At 37.3% G+C, this 22,226-nt stretch overlaps 1 protein-coding gene across 1 annotated transcript in view; it reads left to right on the top strand.

The window, feature by feature from the left end:
• LAMA1 (laminin subunit alpha 1) overlaps positions 1-22,226 on the top strand; it is an 87,711-nt gene that overhangs the window by 60,446 nt on the left and 5,039 nt on the right. The window contains exons 39-58 of the mRNA XM_029086207.1: positions 718-856; positions 2,094-2,187; positions 3,443-3,559; positions 5,383-5,565; positions 6,390-6,544; positions 8,246-8,389; positions 9,224-9,357; positions 9,609-9,759; positions 10,290-10,414; positions 11,932-12,082; positions 13,212-13,356; positions 13,728-13,869; positions 15,034-15,148; positions 15,359-15,529; positions 16,230-16,381; positions 16,901-17,086; positions 17,556-17,685; positions 18,833-18,945; positions 20,020-20,209; positions 21,948-22,106. Coding sequence (XP_028942040.1) covers positions 718-856; positions 2,094-2,187; positions 3,443-3,559; positions 5,383-5,565; positions 6,390-6,544; positions 8,246-8,389; positions 9,224-9,357; positions 9,609-9,759; positions 10,290-10,414; positions 11,932-12,082; positions 13,212-13,356; positions 13,728-13,869; positions 15,034-15,148; positions 15,359-15,529; positions 16,230-16,381; positions 16,901-17,086; positions 17,556-17,685; positions 18,833-18,945; positions 20,020-20,209; positions 21,948-22,106 — 2,896 coding nt within the window. The remainder of the gene's footprint in view (positions 1-717; positions 857-2,093; positions 2,188-3,442; positions 3,560-5,382; positions 5,566-6,389; positions 6,545-8,245; positions 8,390-9,223; positions 9,358-9,608; positions 9,760-10,289; positions 10,415-11,931; positions 12,083-13,211; positions 13,357-13,727; positions 13,870-15,033; positions 15,149-15,358; positions 15,530-16,229; positions 16,382-16,900; positions 17,087-17,555; positions 17,686-18,832; positions 18,946-20,019; positions 20,210-21,947; positions 22,107-22,226) is intronic.

The following is a 22,226-nucleotide window of genomic DNA, read 5'->3' as shown; positions in this document are numbered from 1 at the left end:
CCTGCTATGCATACATTATTGTTGCTTTCAAAGCATCTTGCAAGAAATGAATGGGTTGCAATCTCAAGTCCACTGAAGTACATTCTTAGAATTTGAAGTTCAAAAGTAATTCCATTTAATTCAATGGAAATTAATATTCTATCCCAGGAATCATTCTAGGATTCTTGCTGTTTTGTCTTTTTAAATTATCAGATATGTGTGTTAAATCATATCAGATTGGAAAATTGACATGTATTTTAAGTTTGAGAACAGAAAATTTTGCTCTGAGTAACACTGAGCAACTCTACTGACTTCACTGCAGCCAGATAAAACAAAATTTAATATTGAATAGCTTTCAGATGCTGATAATTTCCTTCTAGATCCTGTATTTCTCTACTTTGCTTTTGAGCCCCAGCTAGAAACCTAGTTCTGTTCTGTTCTGCTTAGGTGATGTGATTAGTTTGTTCTTCACACAAAGTGTGGCTAAGTGGCTTTATAAATTGAAAAAATGGCCATGAACAAAAAGGAATAGAATAGAAAAGAAAAAACCCCAACCCTTCAGGTTTTCATCTGACTTAGAACTAATTTTTTCGGTTCAAAATGATGAACCTAAAGCCCCTTCTGCAACATAGGGCAAGTAGTATTCTAGAAAGATGTTAATGTTGTAACTGAAGAAATGGAACTTAGTGCTTAAGATGCTCTTATGAAAACAGAGTTGCTTGTTAATTCTCTATTTAGAGGTCTCTCTAAAATAAGAAATGTGACTCTGAACACAACTGCTGCTGTATACACCCACTCTAGCATTAAAAGTGTGATTGCAAGAACAGAGAGTTTGGCAGATGACGCATCTAGAGTTGTCAATGGCCCCTTGGATTTAGTAAGTATCAATATTAGTATTTTAATTAATGTTTTCCTGTTTCTCATTTTGGAATATGTGTTCTAATTGTTTTTGCACTTGCTGAACTCTCAGTCTTCTTGTTGGAGGCAGCCTGTCCTACCAACTAGTATATTACTGTATCCTGAACCCATACTTCAAGGCAATAGTGGTACCAGATTTCATGTTCTATTTACTTTGCTTTTCTCTGTGCCACAATACTATTTTACCATTTGTTTGTTTGTTTGTTTTTTTAATATCTAATGTATTGTTAGCCAGACTGGACTTGATTCTATATGTGTTTATATCAGTCATCTGACATGCATTCCTGTAGAACTTAAGTTCCCGAATCTCTGGTGCTGCCTTCCACCTTTGGAATTGAGTAACCATCTCCTTATTTGACCTGTCTGTCTTCCATATCTATCTAAGTATTCCCAACCACAACTGTTTTACTTAGTCAAGGATGTTTCATAACCATATATATGTTTGTGTCTCATCTACCATCTCTCTGCCTTGCAAGATTATCAGGTTGTTATTGAAACAGTAGATTAAATGGACCTGACCAGTTACCAGTCTGACCCTATTGCTTTCATATTATTCTGTTTCCTTCCTTTTATTTCTTTTTGCTTTTTATGATTGTAAACTCAAGGAAGAAATGAGCTATGTTTTACAACTGTCATGCACGTTATGCCTGGAGAAACAAATAGGTGACAATGCATTTACGTGATAGTGATCAAAATAGTTGGCTTTGTGTTGTGAGCTTGTATGTTATTTTATAGCACTCAGTCTAACTAAAGCTTTGCACGGCATGTGTCCTTCAAGATACTTTTCCAGATTTTCCAGTTGGAGAAATGCATTAAAAGAACACTTTAAGGACTGAGATTTTGAGATATCTCATTTTAAAGTGCTCAGTGCTGGGACTTTTTACTTGGGCCTGGAGCTAGAATTACTGATGTTCCAAAAGGTAACACTGAATCCGTAGCAGTGTTTGAACTAGAATTTGGTAGATTTTCTTTCATAGTCTCCTCTTTTTATTAACCCACAAAGAGATTCAGTGTCAGTTTCTTGGTAAAATGGTTACAACTTGTGATTTTTATTGACGCTTAATAAGGTAATAAATAGAGTATCTCATAAATAACAAGAATGTTCAGTAACTTGAAGTAGACATCCGAAGATACTTAAATGTTTTCAGCTGAATTTCTATTCTTCACATGTGGCAACTGATATCTGTGTTTTTCAGCCAGAGGAGTCTCTTAGTCTTCTTGGAAAAGAAACTCTACTGCTTAGCTCCAAATTTCAGAATGAAACTAAAAATCTGAAGAAAAAAAGTGATGGTCAGTTCTTTAGAGTTCACATTTCTGCTTCTGTTTCTTTTTCTAGATTCTGTTTTGTAGGGTTTTTTAATATGAAGTTTTTGTGTGGGGTTTTTTTTTCTTTTTTAAAATTAGCACAAACTAAGGTAAAATACTGCATATGACTATATACATATTTTTATACAATTAAGATTAATGTATTATGGAGTCATCTATTATTTTACTTTTTTAGGTAGGAATATAATTTTTTCTCTGTAAACATGTAAAAAATGTCCTTCACTATACCTCATTTACCTCCAAGAAATGGTTTCTTTGAATGGCTGTTTTTCCAAATGTTATGAATTAAATCATTATGGGTTGTGCAGTAGATGAAGAACAAACATAATTCTTGAAGAAATAAATTAATCCAATTTTATCTAATAAATCACAGATTACACAAAGTATGTAGGATCATATATTTAAATCATAATCATTTTCACTTGTTCCTTCTACACAGCTGAAATAGAGAAACAAGCCGAACTTTTTTGTCTGTACAAAGTGCCTTTTGGCTCATAGTCTCTCTATAAATTCCAAAACCCTTTAGGTTTTTTGTTAATTCAGAGATATCAGCAAGGCATTGGAGTCTGCACCATGAAAGTTCCAGAAAGCATTTTGAACACCAAGTTTGTATAGAAGCACAGGCTAATACTTATGGAAATTTTGGGTGAAATTGGACAGAAAGTGAATGTTTCACAGAAATAAATTGTAACTGTGAAATGGTCTTTGCTTTTAAAATCAATGGTTTTTAAAGTATGTGTACATTTTATGTAATTCAGATGGACAGAATACATACCCTTTTTGTTCAATCTGTTTTACATGTTTTTATTTTTAGTGAGAGATTCTGCAAACAGATCAAAAATAAATAAAATAAAAACACTTCTTTGAATGGCACCTGTTAGATATCACAAAAAGTTAAGAGAATCATAAAAATTATAAGGGTTCACAGTCATGGAATCTTTTTCATTTATAGCATTTTCATAACTATGTTTCTACTAATTCAGACTGACAGAATTGGCCAAAAAGGATAACTTTGAATGGAACAGTGTCCACAGAGTTTGTCTGTGCATACTGCCTTCATTTTGCATTCCTGTTTTTAACATGCTATTTCTATTGAAAACAACCAAAAAAGTTCCATTGATTAAATAAGTGAATGCTTTTTGTCCTTATACATGGCGTTTGTGTGGGTTGTATAGTATTTGTTTATGCATACAAGAATCACAGTTACTTCTTCCAACAGACCTTTTATTTGGATTGAACGAGTTGAACAAAAAGGTAGAAAAGATTCAGGAAAGTACTAATAAAATTTTCATCAAGCTTAATGATTCCCTCTTGACACTGAGAGCATTGCCTAATGGTAAGTGAAATTTATATTGACATTTTCCATATTACAGAACTGTCTAGTACATTCTTCATAAAATCCTATTAATCGTCTGATTGCAGAAACCTAGCAATAAAGTATACTGGAGACTCATTTAGATTCCTGCCTTACAAGGAATATTTTCCATTTTTTTAGTAAACTATGAAACGTAGCTGGGTTAGCATATAAGGTCTGTAGTCTTATTCCCATTTCACACTGCTGTACATCAGAAGGGGCTCTGAAAGCAATATAATTAACACTGATGAGAAGAGAGTCAAGTTCCAGATAGAGAGAAACTCATATATCGAACTGTGAGGTTTTGCTTTCTTTTGATAGCTTGTTTCAAAATTGTTTATACTGTGCTTTCCCAAAACAAAGTAATTACCTTTTAAAAAAAGAAGTTATTTCAGACAAAGGCTAGACCTAGAGTGCATAGAAACTAACAGAGAAAATGTCTTTATAATTGTGAATAAGAGGGTCTGAAATACTTTGCCAACCTTAACAGTGATTTTTTTTAAGGTAGAACACCACTCATAAAGGCCTCATACCTGGGTTGTTGGGTTGTACTGTATGGTGTAGATTAGAACTTTTAAGTCGAAAGCTTTAAAATACCCATGTGACAACTCAGGCTCTTAACTCACACAAAAGGGTGTGAGTGATAGTGATAGCTATTAGTGATAAAGTTATACTGGATATTAATTGCAGGATGCTATCTGACATAAAGGTACACATTGACAACTAAGGCTTTATTAAAATCACAGGACAGTCCCCCTTAACTCACAGCTTAACATTATTTTATTTCAATTTTGTTGTTACATTTCTTGAAGTTTTCTCTTTTTTATCTGAGCAGAGAGTCATGGTGGTGTCGCCCTCTGTATAGGGTTCTGGTGGTGAAGAAGAATCCTTGCAGACCTAAATCAGGCCTTTTGTGCCAGCTGCAGCATCTTCCCACTATTCTGGGTACAGGGGGTGTAAGGGGCAGGCTGAGTTTGGGAGTGGTGCACTCACTATATAAGTGATCGTAGCCCAAAGACAAGGGTGTAATAGACCTTCTGCCTCACCAGCTTTCTGTAGGATTCAAAACATAAGTCTCAGACTAGTGACTCTGGGTGCCAACACTCATTCAGGGAACTTAAGCACTGTGAGCCTGATGTATTCATATAATTTTCCAGTTGAGACAGGCAGAATCGAGTTCCCTGTCACTGCATTCTGTGTCTATGTTGTGTTCAGAGCTGGTCTTGAAAAATGTTTTATTTTAAAAATATTTTTCCTAGAATTCAAAACTTGCATTAATCAAGGTTAGTCAGGACTTGAAAATCTGAACTGATGAGCCGTAATTAAAATTGCTGCAAATTCTATTATTTATGTATGTGTGTAATATATTTTTTTATAGACCTCTGTGTGTGTATGAATGAATGTAACTTCATCTACAGTTATATCTGTATCACCAGCTTGGGACCATTTACCATGTTTTTTGTTCAGGGCCATACCATGGCCATTTTCCAGCTTAATAACTGGGCAAGAGTTGTTGCACCAGCCTCCTGCACTCCAGTTTCACAGAAAGTAAACTTCCCACTCTGTAAGCCATGGCGCATTCAACAGCTAAGCAAAGTTAGATCACAGTAGGTCTTGGTTTTGAGCTCCCCTCACAGACTGAAGAATACAAAATAACAAAAATACAACTCTTGCTATGAAAGGAACATAACTGACAGCCTTTCTAGTGTTTTGACTATGTATGTAACTGTGTTGTTATGAAGCCGGGCATTTATTACTCTCAAGTATGTATGGAAGCTGTGAAATTTTTTTAACTTGCATTTCAGATACAAGGAGACACATGATAGAGGCGAAGGACCTGGCTGTGTCTGCAAACGCCAGTGCTGCGGTGGGTTTAAGTCACTTTGAGGATTTTGGTCAAAAGTTGCTGAATACTTCTTCTACATTGTCCCAAGTTAATGACACATTGAGGAAAACTAGTGAGCTTATAACAGATTCATCAAAAGCTGGTAAGCTTGCTGCTTCATTGCTCTTTAGAAATGTCACTGCTTGCAGAAGCAGTACTAATATTCAGTTTTATTAGGCATTAAATATGCATCTGATGGGCTGGAAATTTCTTCCTAATTCAATAAAAAACATGCTAACTTTTAAAAAGACCTCTAGAAGAGTCACATGGGATACCCTGAAGTATGCTTATTACTTACTGGTGTTTAAAATTGCTGAAAACAATCAGAAACCAGCCACCTTGGCTAAGTATTGCGTCCAGTTCTGGAGCCTCCACCACAAGAGAGACATGGAGCAGCTAGAACAAGTCCAGAGGAGGGCCATGAGGATGATCCAAGGGCTGGAGCACCTCACTTATGAGGACAGGCTGAGAGAGTTGGGGCTGTTCAGCCTGGAAAAGAGAAGGCTCCGGGGAGATCTTATAGCAGCCTTCCAGTACCTGAGGGGGGCCTACAAGAAAGCTGGGGAAGGACTTTTCATAAGGGCAACTAATGACAAAACAAGGGGAAATGGGTTTAAGCTGAAAGAGGGTAGGTTTAGATTAGATATTAGGAAGAAGTTCTTCACTGTGAGGGTGGTCAGACACTGGAACAGGTTGCCCAGAGAAGCTGTGGATGCCCTCTCCCTGGAAGTGTTTAAGGCTAGGCTGGATGAGACTTTGAGCAACCTGGTCTAGTGGAAGATGTCCCTGCTGATGGCAGGGGGGTTGGAACTAGGTGATCTTTAAGGTCCCTTCCAACCCAAACTATTCTATGATTCTAAGTATTTTGGTGATGAACAGTACATTTCTCTTTCAACCAGATGCAACTTTTCATTTGTGTTTTGACAGCAATCACAGCTGAAAAACAAGTTAAAGAAGTCGAAGCACAAGCAAGTCTTTTATTGGATAGGCTGAAACCTTTGAAAATCCTAGAGGAGAATCTGAACAGAAACCTGTCTGAAATTAAAGAGCTCATCAGCCAGGCCCGCAAGCAGGCAGCATCTGTAAGTTCCCGCATCCTAGACTTAACTGGCTTGTAGCAGGGAAACTGTTTGAGATAAAGAGCCTAAAATTTACTGTCAAAGTATCTGGTTGTTCCAGGGTCTCACTGAAGTCCAAGAGCACTGACTGATGCTAAAAGCATACTGGCAGGGCTGTAGGTGCATTTTATAGTTTCAGCTTCAAGTTTCTTATTGCATTTGAGAGTAGGTCAGAATAGCAAGGCAGTAATTTATTTACTATTTCATTTTGTTTCCTATAAAAATAATGAAATACCATGTATCAGAAAGCAATCACAGAGATATTTTGGTGAGAAAGAGACAAGTGAGGAGATGGTGCTGCCATGCTTTGTAGGACAAGATGTTAATTTCTAAGCTTATTTTAGAGATTGATGTGAGTTGCCTCCATGTAACATCAAGTATCATTACAAATTTTTTAACGAGAATGTTGATTCTATCAATAAATTTGCTGTCTGTGCCCTGCCATGTCCATACGTTCTTTGTAAGAAGCTGCCATGCATCAAGAATACTTTAGGACAAATAATATACTTGTTTTTAAATCTCTGCTCCCCCCTTAAAGACAACAAAAATTAATCAACTGTACTATGGATCTCATTAAACTATGAGGGTAATATGAAAATTACTTTGCACTCAGTAATTTTTGGTATGCCTTTGGCTTTAGTATGGGTATGTTACTGGAAGGTTTAGGGAGGTTTTGTTTTAAAAAAGAAAAGGCTTTCAGTTCTTTCTGCAAATCTCCTTAATTATATGGTTACTGCTTCTCCGTCACAGTCTACTGAAGCTTAAAGAATCCACTGCAGAAAAGAGGGAGTAGTAGTTTCTAAAGTGTCATAAACCACAGAGGTTCCTGACAGGGTGAAAAGAAGTATTAGCATAATCCCCTTTTCCAATTTGAAGAGTTTGTTCTGTTGTTTTATAAACTTGTACTGGAGGAGAGAAACTTTATATATCTGTGTCCATATGTATTTGCACATGTGCTTTATGTATTTAGTTGTTACAGGCATATTCAATGAAGTTGATGAAGTTTGAGCTTTTCTGTTGTTAAAAAGGGTTTTCTGACATTACTCCTTGGAGCTTGGCTGCATTTAGCTTGAATGGATGTCCTACTGTTATACTAGACAGTGTTCAAAAGAGTTAGTGGTATGACAACAGGAATATGAGTTTCTCTACTTAATCTTAAAAAAGTTTAACTTGTAATATGTTCACAAATGTATTTTTCAAATAATCATGTAAACTATGCTCTAAAACTTTGAAATACCAGAATTATTACAGAATGTCTGCCTTTTACCTTTTTTTAAAAATTATTTTTCTTTTTCTTTTAAGGTTTTGAATTTTTATGTCTTTATTTTCTGATATTATTACAGTGGCTTTTACTGATACGGCCTTCTGACCCAAGATTTATTGTAATTTTCCAATGTATTTGAATAGTTTAATTTACTGGTTTCAAATCTCCTTATTGAATGAGTGAATTATGAAAGATTTCATTCTTTTGTATTTGTGAATCTCTTTGTCAAGGGATACCTGGAAGACTGCCAAGATCTAACCCAGGCAGCAATACTTAGATAGCATGAAGGTATCTCAGCAAATGGCTTGTAATTGTTGGTCAGAAGCTAAGTACATATTCCAGAAATATGTGCTCTATACACTGAGACTTGTTTAGATTCTATTTCCTCCTTTCGCCCCCAGATTAAAGTTGCAGTATCAGCAGACAGAGATTGCATTCGTGCCTACCAACCCCAGATTTCATCTACAAATTACAACACCTTAACACTCAATGTGAAAACTTCTGAACCAGATAACCTCCTTTTCTACCTGGGTAGTAATGGAAAGGTAAGTTTTTGGCACACATTTACTGAAGGTGATGGTAATCAAATGTTTTAAATGATCATGTTTATTTGGTTTTTTTCCTACTTGCCTTCAAACTAAGTACCCATGTGAGGCCCCTTGCAGAGAAATGTGTTCACTAGGGTTAGAAATATTTTTGTGCCTTAGATGATTCCAGAGATCCTCAAAGGTAGAGAATAAAAGCACCTGATTCCTTAGCATTGACTCTTGTCCACGTCATGAAACTTCCCCTTCCTTTTCCCATGCTGTGCATTAACCTTGTGTAGTGTAACACTCTGTGTGGTGCTTTCATATAGTACATATAGTATGCTGGAGTATATCAAGTGATTTGCCTGGTATCACAGAGGAAGTACTTGAATTTGGCCCTCATGAGCATGTTGCATCCACCCACTTGAAAAAGAGCATGATGGCTCACTGTCACATTGCCCTCCTGTTCCTTTCCTCTGTAATCATAATAAATGCACAGCTATTAGCTCCTTGTAGCACACTGTCATATGATAGTACTTTTTCACACGCTGGTAGGTCGCTTCACATACACTCAGAAGTGCATTTTTTTTATGTCTACGGGTGTGTGTCCATCATTTGTTTTTATATCTATAAAGAACACCTGCTTGTATATAAGCTGAGTTTTTTTGTTTCATTAAAAATAAAAATGAGTAAAAACTTACTTCACCTGATTCTGCTAAAAGTCAGCTCCTGTAATATGGGATGTAGGCATATGAATCTGGAAAGACTTTCTCAACGTCACTTGTTAAAATACACAAAACAGAAACTACACATTTCATGCCATGTATTAGAATAAGCCCTGCTGTTTTTCAGGCTGACTTCCTTGCAGTGGAGATGCGACGTGGTAAGGTAGCTCTTCTTTGGGATTTGGGCTCTGGATCAACAAGAGTGGAATACCCTGATTTTCAAATTGACAACAACAAATGGCACAGAATACGTGCAACCAGGTAAATAAAATGACAATGGCCTAAATGTTGCATAGGAAAATGGATTATTGTTATTTTTTTTAATGAGATGGTATTGTAGGAATGTCCAGCTACTTAGTGAGTGAACTTGGCATAAATAACACAAACCATCTTCTGAGTTTTCCAGTGACAAAATTGTTCTTATCCTTAAAAAAGAGAAGTCAATAGCTTGTGTTGGTGAAGCCTGTTGATTTCGAAAACTATGTATTTGTACTAGTATTTGTATTTGACAGGTTTGGAAAAACAGGTACAATCAGCATAGAGGAAATGAACTCCAATCAGAAGCCTTCATCTAAATCTGGAACCTCTCCTGGGACAGCCAGCATACTGGATGTTAACAAATCAACTCTAATGTTTATTGGAGGACTTGGAGGGCAAATCAAGGTTAAATTCTGAGATTAGCATTCTGTAAAATGTTTTTATCATGTTTGAGATACTCTTTTGACTTAAAAATAATAGCATGAATTGGTTACTTCATCAAGAAATGCCAGGTACTCTGAACATAAAGCAAAGATGCTATAAGGATATTCTATCCTGAAATTAATTTTCCCTGTAAATTTTTGCATGCAGTCTTAACCAGGACAGGCTGTGTATGCATGCATGGTGCACAGACATTACACAATTAATTTGTTTTTAGTTTCCTTCTTCCATGGCTTCTTTTAGTTTGCCATTGTTATTCATGCCATGAGGCATGTAAATAGGTCAAGGACATAGTTATTTTAGTTTTTTACTTGCTACAAAACTAATCTATTACGATTTAAATGATAATTGTTAATAGTTATGCTAAAACATGTTGCTCTTTCATTATGATTTATATCTAAAAAAGTTAGAGTTCAAGGAAAACAACCAAGCAAAAATTTGGCTGCATAATTCTTAACATTAATTTTATTTATGAAGTATTTCTTGTCTTATAGAAATCGCCTGCTGTTAAGGTGACCCATTTTAAAGGATGCATGGGAGAGGCATCACTGAATGGCAAATCTATTGGTCTTTGGAACTACGTGGAAAGAGAGGGGAAGTGCAATGGCTGTTTTGGAAGGTATTTTGCCTCACTTCTTTATAACAGATGTAGAGTAGTTTACATCTGTAATATACCACAGAATCATAGAATATTAGGGATTGGAAGGGACCTTGAAAGATCATCTAGTCCAATCCCCCTGCCAAAGCAGGAACCTAAATGAGATCACACAGGAAGGCGTCCAGGCGGGTCTTGAATGTCTCCAGAGAAGGAGACTCCACAACCTCCCTGGGCAGCCTGTCCCAGTGCTGTTACCCTCACAGTAAAGAAGTTTCTTCTCAAGTTTAAGCGGAACCTCCTGTGTTCCAGCTCACACCCATTGCCCCTTGTCCTACCATTGGGCATCACTGAGAAGAGCCTGGCTCCATCCTCATGACATTCTCCCTTAACATATTTATAAAAATTAATGAGGTCACCTCTTAGTCTCCTCCAAGCTAGAGACCCAGCTCCCTCAGCCTATCCTCATAAGGGAGATGCTCCACTCCTTTCATCATCTTGGTGGCTCTGTCCTGGACTCTCTCAAGCAGTTCCCTGTCCTTCTTGAACTGTGGAGACCAGAACTGGACACAGTATTCCAGATGTGGCCTCACCAGGGCAGAGTAGAAGGGGAGGAGAACCTCTCTTGACCTACTAATATATTTCTATGTTAGCTAAAAATAATGAACTCAGACAAATTGTAGTGTTTTATTAATCATTAATTTACAGTTCTGAACACACTAATCTGAATGTGCCTGTGCTGTCAAATAATTTCATTGTATGGAATTTTATCACTTATTAGTCACTTTCTCAGAGGAGTTCTATTGCTGTGGTCTGTTCTGTGCAATGATAGAAGGAACTTCCAGTGAACCCAACTATTTTGGAAAGTTTGTTTTCCAGTAATTTCCAGCAAGACAAATTTATTCTCTCCTAGCATAAGAAACGGTGTAAAGCACTCTTAAAAAAAAACAAACCAGCAAACCTATAGCCACTGAGCTTGATACTGTTATTGTTATAATTGTGAAAGGGGATTGCAGACTGTACTATTTTTATGTTTAAGGAATTGAAAAGAAATATGCTTGACCATATTCCCTTTTGCAGAATTTTTCATGTAGAAACAGCAGAGGGTGCTGCTTGATTGTATGAGATTTTTTTTACAAGTATTATGTTGAAGGGAAGGGGGCTAACAGAACATTTATTGTAAGTGCAATTATGCAAAGCATTTTGATAAATAGACGACATGGTTTAAGTAAGAGGGTATATGTTGTAACAATCATTTTTTCCCTTAAGAAATAGTTGGGGTTTTTTTTCATACATCAGGGAAGAACATTTTTTATTCTGTATACATCCTTCTCCATAGCTAAATCATTTATTGTGAGGTTCTATAATGAAAGTGGCCTTTGGCTGTAAATCTTCAGTTATTCATAACATCGAGATTCAAGTCTCTCTCTACACTTTGGGGGCTGCACCAACTGATCTAACTTTTCTTATCTTTTATATAAAAATGACTGGAAAACCAGAAATCTTCAGTTAACATTTAACTCTGTTTTCTACTTCAGTAGCCCACAGGATGAGGACACTTCATTCCATTTTGATGGCAGTGGATACTCAGTTGTGGAGAAGGCACTCCGCTCAACAGTGACTCAGATAATAATATTTTTCAGTACCTTTTCACCTAATGGACTTCTTCTGTATCTTGCTTCAAACGGCACTGTAAGAAAATGGATCAGATTCTTAAGCTATCAAAAACTATGTTTAGATCACTTGAAGGTTTCTTGCTTTTTTCTTTGTTATTTTTCAGCTTATGTATATTAAGACAGGTTACTACCTTTGTATAGATTATCCCCTGTGATTGACACTATAAGCCAAAGGAGTAACCTGGAGATCTCCAGGAACCCTGGAGATCACTCTTTAGAGCAAATATTAACATATACTAGGGGCAAAATTAAGCAATGAAATGAGTTCTCCATAATTTTATTTTTTAATTCTAAACTAAAATTAGTGATTATTAAACTAAAGGCAAGAAAAAGAAACAGTAGGGACAACAAACTATTTTTTTTGGAACTGAGCTTGCAGAAGGACAATAGAATATTGAATAGGCATAATCTATAAGATGGGAATTCAGTAAACTGAAATAAATTAAATAAAAGTCCCTGCAACAGCAATGCAACCTAGACCCATCTCCAGACCTTCATTATCATGTCATGCAGTTTACCGCATACTTAGCTGGTGGTTTTCTTTTCCTGAAGAGCAAAAAGCTTTGTTTAGATATGGACTGTTTCAGAATCACTCCATTATTCATTTGCTTTGTTATATACTCACTGCCTGGATACGTTGCACAATGGTATCTGACTTAAGTTTTACAGTTCAGAGGGGGCACTTTTAATACAATTCAGAAAGTCAATTTTACTGTGGGAAGAAGCTCTTCTTACAGAAAGGACATTGTGGTGTTTGATTGTTATGCTACCAGTCAAATCAAATTACTCTTAACTTCATCCAAAAAAAAAAAAATTGTGACATTTGTTATTTAATGACATTTCTTATTTAAACCTTCCTCTGCTAAAAAAAAAAAAAAATAAAAAAAAAAAAATAAAATTGTGACAGTTGTTATTTAATGACATTTGTTATTTAAACCTTCCTCTGCTGAGAAATCAAGCCTGATGATGCATTTAAGTAAGAATATCAACAAAACAAAACAGAAAGTCTTGGGCCTAGCAAATAGTCTAGGTACAAGAGTTACCAAACCTTTTTCACACAGTAGTTCAAACCTGCCAAGGATACATCCTTCTGGAAGATTTTATTTCCAGGAATTTAATCTGTTGTTTGTTTGTTTTCCTCCCAGAGAGATTTCTTATCCCTTGAGCTTGTTGGTGGCAAAGTGAGACTGACTGTTGATCTAGGTTCAGGACCCCTTGCTCTTACAACAGAAAATCGTTACAACAATGGAACATGGTATAAAATTTCATTCAGTCGGAACAAGAAACAAGGTAGGCTACAGACTGAAAAAAACAGGTGTCTGCACATTTCCAAATACAAATACTAAGATAGCCAACAGGGAACAACTCTGTAACCTAATTTGATAACTTTCAATACATTTTCTTTAGCAGCCTCACCTATGTTACTTTGCTTTTAGAAGGACATCAGTGTAAATCTTGTACTTTGTTTGTGGCACATCTTTTGATGTGCAGGTAGTGCAGAAGCTGCCGGTTGAAAAACAGCAATGGTCTTTAAAGAGTGAAAGGTCTTTTCCCAGTCTGTGTATCAGGGATCACATTTTGTGTTCTGCATTTTAATAGTACCTAGTAAATAGTATTTTGGGCCCTAAGTTTGGGAAGTAATGCTGTCTTTTTTTTTTCAGGAATTTTGGTGGTCATGGATGCATATAACCTTACTTATAAAGAAACCAAGCAAGGAGAATCTCCTGGGGTTGCCTCAGACCTGAACCGCGCTGATAAGGACCCAATCTTCATTGGTGGGCTGCCAAGATTGAGGACTGTGAGGTAAAGTGTCCTCTCACTTTTCCCCCTTTGCTAAGACTCTTAGAGGAAAAGACTTAAACGAACTCTGCTATCTTCAATGAAATTGGTGACAATCAGTGAAGTCTGAAATCTTGTTTATGGCCATGTATACCTTAGAATTATCTGTCCTTGGCCTTCAAACTCTAATATGGTGCTTTTCACTGGTGGGTCTGACACTGCAGTTCAGATCAGAGATAAGCTTCTGTTTTTCCCCTCCATGGGTGATTTCCACTACAGCAGCTGCCACCGCAGCCGCCTACTCTTTGTGTTCAGCACTGCTGCCTGGAATGATGCTCCTTTGATCTCCACCTGTGTGAGCCTTGTGTTTTCCAGCTGGCATTTATGGGCAAAACTGTGCTTCAAGATAAAAGTTCTTCTTCACAAAGGAATCCTTGTAATTTGTTTTTGAAATTTGGAACAGAGGAGAAACTTCTGATTGTGAACAAATGAACAAAGAACATTACAAATACATATTTTATAGCATGTCTCTAGTTACATATTTTGTATTGTGCATCCCTGCTGAATTTGTACAGTCACATTTCTTCCAGTGGCTTCACTTTGAAAGGATCAATATGGTAAAAGAAAATCTAATTAAATTGTCTGCATGCTCTTGACAATAAGGGAAATTCCAGGACAATATTGTGTCTGTGCAGTTATTGCAAAGGTGCAGATTTGTTAATCTGAGCTGGCATAGCAGCCTGTAAGAGATTATGGCAGGACAGCCTTGGATTTCTCTGATTTAAACCTGGAATCAAATTAGACATCCTTCAGATTTAAGAAATGAAAAATAATTACTTTTCAGTAAGAGAACTAAACTGTAGAGAGCTACAGTTATCCTCTCAGACAAAAGGCGTTACATTTCAGCTGAAGCTTCAAATTAAAGTTTTGGAAAATGACCTGTCCTGGCAACACAGCACTACACACTTAATTGTTTCCATTTGAGGAAAATGTTTTCTGACTCTTTTTAAGATTAGAAATAATATTTGCTAAGAGAAAAACCGAAATCGCCCTTGTTTTCACTTACACTGGCCTGACTGCATTCTTTAAAACAGATCTCTCTCTTTCTTATTTAAGATAATTTAATATTTTTTCCCAGGAGATTCCAAATACTACTCCTTGGAAAAAAAAAACGGTTTTGTGTTTCAGGAAAGGTCTTAATAGTAGAACGTACGTGGGATGCATCAAGAATCTAGAAATATCCCGTTCAACCTTTGACTTGCTTAGAAATTCATATGGAGTAAGAAAAGGCTGTGTATTGGAGGTAGGATACTTTTAGGTTTTTGTGACCTGATCTTTATTGTTATTGAACAATGAATAGTAATGTTTGTGAAAGAATATAGTGAGTTGAAATGGAGTTATCTTGAAAAATTCTAAAATAATCTAATCTGTACTTGAAAATTAGGGGTTTTTTTCTTATTGGGTTTTATGTAAGGACAAAGTCAGTAATTATTTCTCTTCCTCATAAAAATAGCCTATTCGTAGTGTGAACATCTTGAACAATGGATATATTGAGTTGGTACCTAAATCCTTAAGCCCTGAATCAGAACTGATGGCAACTTTTGCTACAAAGAACAATAGTGGCATCATCCTTGCTGGACTCAGCAGGGGACTGGAAAAGCGACGACGTAGACAAGCACATTTGGCAAGTACTGAAAATGAAGATTTTTTGGCTCTTTTTTTTTTCCATTTTTACTTTGTAATATCAAGTCAGGTTTTTCTGACTGTAACTTGCATAGAATGAGAGGAAAAAATTGGTTTAGGAAGGCCCAAATACAGAGGCTATGTGGGGAACTGAGGATGTTCATGGTAGCAGAGGAGAGGTAAAGGATCAGTTAACAGAGATCTATTACAGTTACTAGGACCCAGAATGCTTGTGCAACAAGAAGGAAAACTGCCCATGAAATGCATACGGAGTATTGCTTCTAACTAACAGAACTGGAAAGTAGTTATTGAAGGGTTTGAGATGAACAGCTATGTCATATCTGGTGGACTGTTTTGGAGCTCCTGGAGTCCAAGTCTTAGTAGGAATACCTGCTCCTTCTTATTTGTTTTCCCCTAAGGGGAGGAGTGGGGTGGTAGTAGTATTAAAAACCCTCCTGCATTTTAACCTGAATTTTTGTCATGACCAGAGAAATTTCCAGCTTTCATGTTTTCTGTTAGAAGGTTTTGCAGTCTGAGAGGTACCAATACATGCCTACATACTAGTCTTAGAGTTTCATTTAAAAGTTTGTTTACAGCAAAGTTGGAGGTAATTTTTTCCGAAGTATGTTCTATTTAAACACTGCATGAATGACAAGAAATTGAGTTATAGTTAAAAATTAATCTTCTGATTAAATCCACAGCCCTTCTTTTCCATCATGCTGATTGGTGGTCATCTTGCAGTGCATGTTAATGCTGGAGATAGAGCAAGTACTAGAAAAGTAATTCTTCAGTCTACTAATGGAACGTACAGTGATGGACAAGAACACTCTGTTATCCTAATCCGGAATAAGAGGTACACATGACTGCAAACAGTACTACCTGTTTTATTATTGTATGCTGTTGTCAGTTCACTGCGCTCTCCAAGGAACTGCCTTTGCTAGCTTATTAGATGGAATAATCAAGGCTGTGTTTTTCTGCTGTTAATGTAGTTGTTCTGATTTACATGGCAATCAAGTGTGCTGTACACAGCATACAGCCACTGATGAAGTTGTAGTTAAAAGCTCTCAAAATCTCTAGACAGCTTGGGCCACTTGAATAAAGTATACTAAATAGTATTAGAAAAAATTACAACTATCAAAATAATTTTGCAAGATACCTGCCAAAATAATTTAGAAAAATATTTGACAAAACTCGACATGTTAAAAATTACCTAAAGAAGAACATCTTCTAGTTTTAAGACATTGAAAGGATTAAGTGATGGAATCTTTATTTCTTAGAACAGGAAATTTTTGAGGCTGAAAGGAATGCTTTTCATTTGAAGATTAATGTCTAAGGTCCTTGTTGAATGTTTTCCCTACTTTATCTTTTTCAGGATCATAACTGTACAGGTGGATGAAAGTAACCCTGCAGAATTGAGGCTTGGTTCATCAGCAGAAATGAGCCCCATGAATATTTCCAACTTCTATGCTGGTGGCATTCCAGCAGGAGAGGGCATCTTAGGGCTAAAAATGGCTGGCTCCTTTCATGGCTGTATCAGCAATCTTATTTTTAATAAGGAGTAAGTCAGAGGGGTAATTACTCTGTTTTGGAAAACTGTGTATAGTAATTATTAATTGTGGTTTGTAATTTCTTTCATTACATTGTCCATTTGCCTGGTTTTTAACATAAGACAAGCATAATACTGATATCTGGGTGTTATAACAGGCAGAAAATGGATATTGCCAGCTACATTTCCAAACAGCATAAAAAAATGTCTTCAGTGTGTATAGAGGCGCTGCACAAAATGCAACTTTCACTACTATAGTTTTTATCTGCATTCACAGACAGAATGGTTTTCCAAGAATATTGTCTTAATATTGTTCTATGGACAGATTATTTGCCACTTCCCAATTTTTTTTTCCCCAGTATGCCACTTCTTTCCCTTTTTCCTGTTATTAGTGAAAGACCCTATAAAAACTTTCCTTGTGCTTGGGAAATGTAGAGATTTGGAATTTCACCTCTTAAAATGTAGGTTTTTTAAAACACAGGCTTTTGTATTTCACCACTTCCATGAAGTATGAACATGTGGATATGGACAGCTGCTTTTTGTCAGAGAAGCCTAAACCATCCATACAGCCAGAAGACACTGAGATTCAACCTGAACTTCAGGCTCTACCGGTTCCCTTGAGGCCTCTTACTGACACAAAAAAAGTAAGTATTACAGCAAAGCTATATTGTGTCTTCCAGGAAAGTGTTTGATGCATTTTAGCTTTGTGGAGAATTTTCAAAGTATGGACTGTGTATATTTGCTTCTTTTATAATATGGAATGGTTCAATGAATATGGATTTGAAATCATTATGTCTTATAGAAAAAATGTGATATGAACCTTTATAGCAGCCCCTTGGCCTTTTGGAAGGGAAATGTAGTTAGGTTTACCATTGTTCTGGCAGCAACACTAAAAAAAGAAAAGAAGTGAAGTGATAATTGCCCAGCAGAAGGACTTGACAGTAACCCTTATCTTTAGTATGTTCCTGCCAAAGTGACTCTGTGCTGAGATTTGCATTAGCTGTCCAATTCAGCATTCACATTTTCCTGGTCACACACGTGCAGTCTCTGCTCTGTGTCAAAGAGGAGGCACAAACCATTCCAGAGACACACAGTGTCTGAATGCAGCTTGCATGGCACCTGTTTCCTCTCACACAGTCCCTGTTCCCAACAGAGAAGGCAGCATTGCTTCTCTTCTTCTGCAGCTGCACGTCTTTGTAATGAAGTGTTTCCAAAGCATCCTGAAATCATTTTTCTGTGGCAACAGAAAGCAGGATTTTATAAATTTCATACAGCTATGGCTATAAAAAGAAATAAGCTGTCCTTGTTAGAGCTAAAGTATAGCTTTGGCTTATACTGTTACTCAGCTCTCCATCCCCCAAATCATAACAAAAATGTGCATCCTGACTAAATGGGCAAATATTTCTACTAAACCCATAAGTTTTTCACACTGAAATTCTACTCTGTCTTCCAGCATATGTTATCAAAAGGGGCTATAAATTAAGACAAATAGTGAATGAATACTTATCAAACTACAAACATTTCTCAGTAGAAATGCTGTTAGTGCTGTCCATAACAAATAGCTTAATCATTAGAACTAGGTTTTTGTGAGCCTAAAGATAGCTCAGAGTGATTGGGAGTATAGCTAATTCATGTTGCTGTATACTTTGTGGTTATCATGTGTCTCAGTTTTGCTCCTTACAAAGTTCCACACAGGCACACTGCACTGCTGGTTAGCACCTGATACAATTCTTCTTAATAAAGTTCTTTCATTAACAGGTAGTTTGTGCAAAGCATGAGCTATCTGATCATGTTCAAGGTGCCCATCAGTTTGGACTTGCCAAAGGCAGCCACTTGATACTGCTCTTCAATCAGTTTGCTGTCAGGAAGAAGTGAGTATATCTTGAATCACACATGCACACAGCATGTTATCTTGTATCGAGCTACAAGAAGCACATTGATGGTTTTCATAAATGATCCCTGTGTTTCGAGCTTGAATATGGCCCTTTCTTCATATTTTTGTGAGTTCCTCATGGAAGAATGTATCATGACCACCACAACATAATTAAAGTCTTTCTGAGCTTTGTGGTCATCAGTTTAACTCATGGTTGGAGTTCTGCATTTTTTCCCGTCAGACTTAAGAGCCCCACTGCATCTTCTGTAAGTATTTTGATTTGTATTTCCACATACAGAATTCAGCTGGTCCCTGCTCCTTTGACTGATATAGATAACATCTCGCCCTCTCCTTGATTTTCTGCAACTGCACCTTCCATGTCTGCTTCACTCCCCAGGTCACTGAAGGAGCTAAGACTACTGAGAAGAATTATTCTGTTGAGAATTAATGTGTAATAGCATCTCTGACACTCTTATTTTTTTCAGAGGCTTCCAACAAGGTCCCCAAAACACAGCCTGCAAGCCACTTGTGTATGCTTCTTTCAACTCTGGAAGCCTCTGCAGGTGTTGAGGAAAGAGTCTTTTTCCTCCTAACCCTTCTGTAGTAGCTATTGAACATAAGGACATTGCAGAGGATTGATTCTATGTAGTCTGAACCTAGTGTCTCCATAATAAATAGCCCAATCAGCCGCTCTACCTTTAAGCCTCCCTCTGTTCTCAGTCTGCCCATTATATCCCAGCTAGCCTGGCTAATAGTAGTGGATGTCATCACATTATCCTGGAATCCATTCCTTTCTTGGGGCCATAGGCAAGCCTGCAGTCAGAAATAGCTGAGCTCACTCAGTGAAAAACACTTTTTCTTTATCCAACAGGTAGAGCACTGATTTCTATTATCAAACACAATATAGGTCATGCTTTCTTAGAATCAGAGCAAATTCTACTTTTCCGGCCTTTGTAATAATAGATTTCCTTTCATAATAATAAATTGGTTGAGGATGTTCTCTGCCTCCAGAAAAGCTTTTAATTGATGCAGAAGAAATATCTACCAGTAACACTCAATTTTTATTCTCTAGACTTTCTGTCCAGCTGAATCTCAGAACCTTTGCCTCTAGTGGCCTGATTTACTACATGGCTCACCAGAACCAGGTTGATTATGCAGCCCTACAGCTTCATGGGGGACAGCTCTATTTCTCATTTGATCTAGGCAAAGGAAAAGCAGTAGCTTTTCACCCTGCTCTTATCAGTGATGGAAAATGGCATACGGTAGGTAGTCACCAATCTTGTACTCCATTTTCTTTTCCCTGGAGTAACTGGGATGGTTTTTCCCTGCCTTTCCTGTACACTTTCTGTGTCGCACTGTGTCACCAAAGACCAGTAACTGAGTGTGTGAAAGAGTAAAAGAGATTTGTGGGTGCACAGTTTCTCCTTTTTCCCACTTATCACTTAATATTATTGCTTAATACCTGAGCGTGTCATAGCAGCTAGTGCTAACAGGGAAGGACTCTCTTTCCTTTCCTTGGTTGGTAAAACATGAGAAAGGTAGACATTTGGAATGAACGAAGGCTGGAGGGGGACAATTTGACATAAGGAAAGTCTGAGGAGAAATTACAGCTACAGCTTTCAGGTATCACGTAACATTCAGGGCCTTCTGTTCAAAGACTCCATCAGCCTCTATTGACCCAGTTCCTCTGAGCAGCCCACCTGCTGCTGGCTCTGGCTTCCTGAGAAATGACTGTGATGTCTGCATGAGTTTTAAAAGCAACTCTGGCCACATTACTTTTCCTAAGACAGATGAAGATGACAGTATTCATCCTGCTAAGCTTTCCTTCCTTTGTCAATATGTGAAGCCTTAACTCCAAGAAATGGCTTCTGTGGGACAAAGTGGTTGATGGCACAAAGCCTTTCCTAAGTACCTTGGGAATCAGTGGAGTGTTACTCTTGCTTTTCATATATAATCAACAGAAGAAAAAACAGCAAAGACTAATATAAGAAGCAAAGAAAGCAAATGTGAACTTCCATCAGAGAGAGATATCACAGTTAAGCTCTACTGCCTACCCTGAGAGGAGAAACACTCCAGGATTTACAGCTGCATGTTTAAAATCAGATATATTCATGTAAAAGTCATACTCACACTGTCCTCTTTTTAAGAGATTAACAGATTCCATATGAGAGCTGACCTACCTTTACCACCCAGGACATAAAAACATGAGCTTGAACCTTTTCTTGGATATTGAGGCTGAGTCACACCACTTCACAGCTGGGGGTGATGGTTGCAGTAGCTCTTTAATTTAAGCTAATATGCATTGCTGCTGAAAGAAACACTTCTTTCCATTCTCTACCATCTGCTCTTATTGCCCTGCTGTACCACTTTATCCCCTTATCAACCCAAATGTTCATGAAACCTAATGTTGAACCTGGTCAGGGTTCTGAATGGGACTAAAAGTAACAAGGAAAGAATAAATGGCAAGCTGACTTCAATTAACCCTCATCTGCATGTGAGTTGCATCCCCTCATCTGCATTGTTTTAGTGCAAGGAAGGCATAGGGGCATGAATGAAGAAGATGGACAGAACTGGAAAGCTTTTTGGTCATAGCAAATTCAGCACTGCCCATCATACAGTGTAGGAGTGCACACTTTAGAGAGCTAAGATGGCTCAGCTGGTGGGCAGCACAGTACTCCTCTCTTCAAACTCAGCGATGTACTCATATCCTAAGGCAATAAACTAGTGGGTTTAAATTATAATTGTTAAGACCCTGAAAAACTTGTGCAAGACAACATTCAATTATTGTGAACCCTTGGGGAGGCAAGGAAGCAGTTTAGCTGCCCAGTTGCATTCTGAAATGGCCTCAGCCTCACAGTGAATTTCAAGAGGATGCCTCAGTCCAGTATGTCAAAGCAATCTAACCACTAAAAAATTGTCTTGCTTACTTCTGTGGCAAATGATGCCTAGGTAACTGATTCAGCTTACTGATTCATGTTTTCATGCTCTCATTTTTTCCAGATAAAGACAGAATACATTAAAAGAAAAGGTGTAATCATTGTGGATGGACAGGAATTGGTAGCAGTCAGTGCTCTGGGAGATGGTAGCACTTTGGATGTGGAGGGGAAGCTCTATGTGGGAGGACTCCCCTTAGACTACGTGCCGAAGAGTCTTGGGAATGTAAGAACATTTGGGGTGGTGGGGTGTCTCTGATAATTGCAATACTAGAATGAATATAGAGCATCAAACCCATCTAATTCAGAATCCTGTCTCTGGCAGACAAAAATAGCAATACTTAGG

This window comes from Antrostomus carolinensis, unplaced genomic scaffold (genome assembly GCF_000700745.2).
Source record: "Antrostomus carolinensis isolate BGI_N321 unplaced genomic scaffold, ASM70074v2 scaffold708, whole genome shotgun sequence".
Taxonomy (NCBI): Eukaryota; Metazoa; Chordata; class Aves; order Caprimulgiformes; family Caprimulgidae; genus Antrostomus; species Antrostomus carolinensis.
This window is presented reverse-complemented; position numbering and strand designations above follow the sequence as displayed.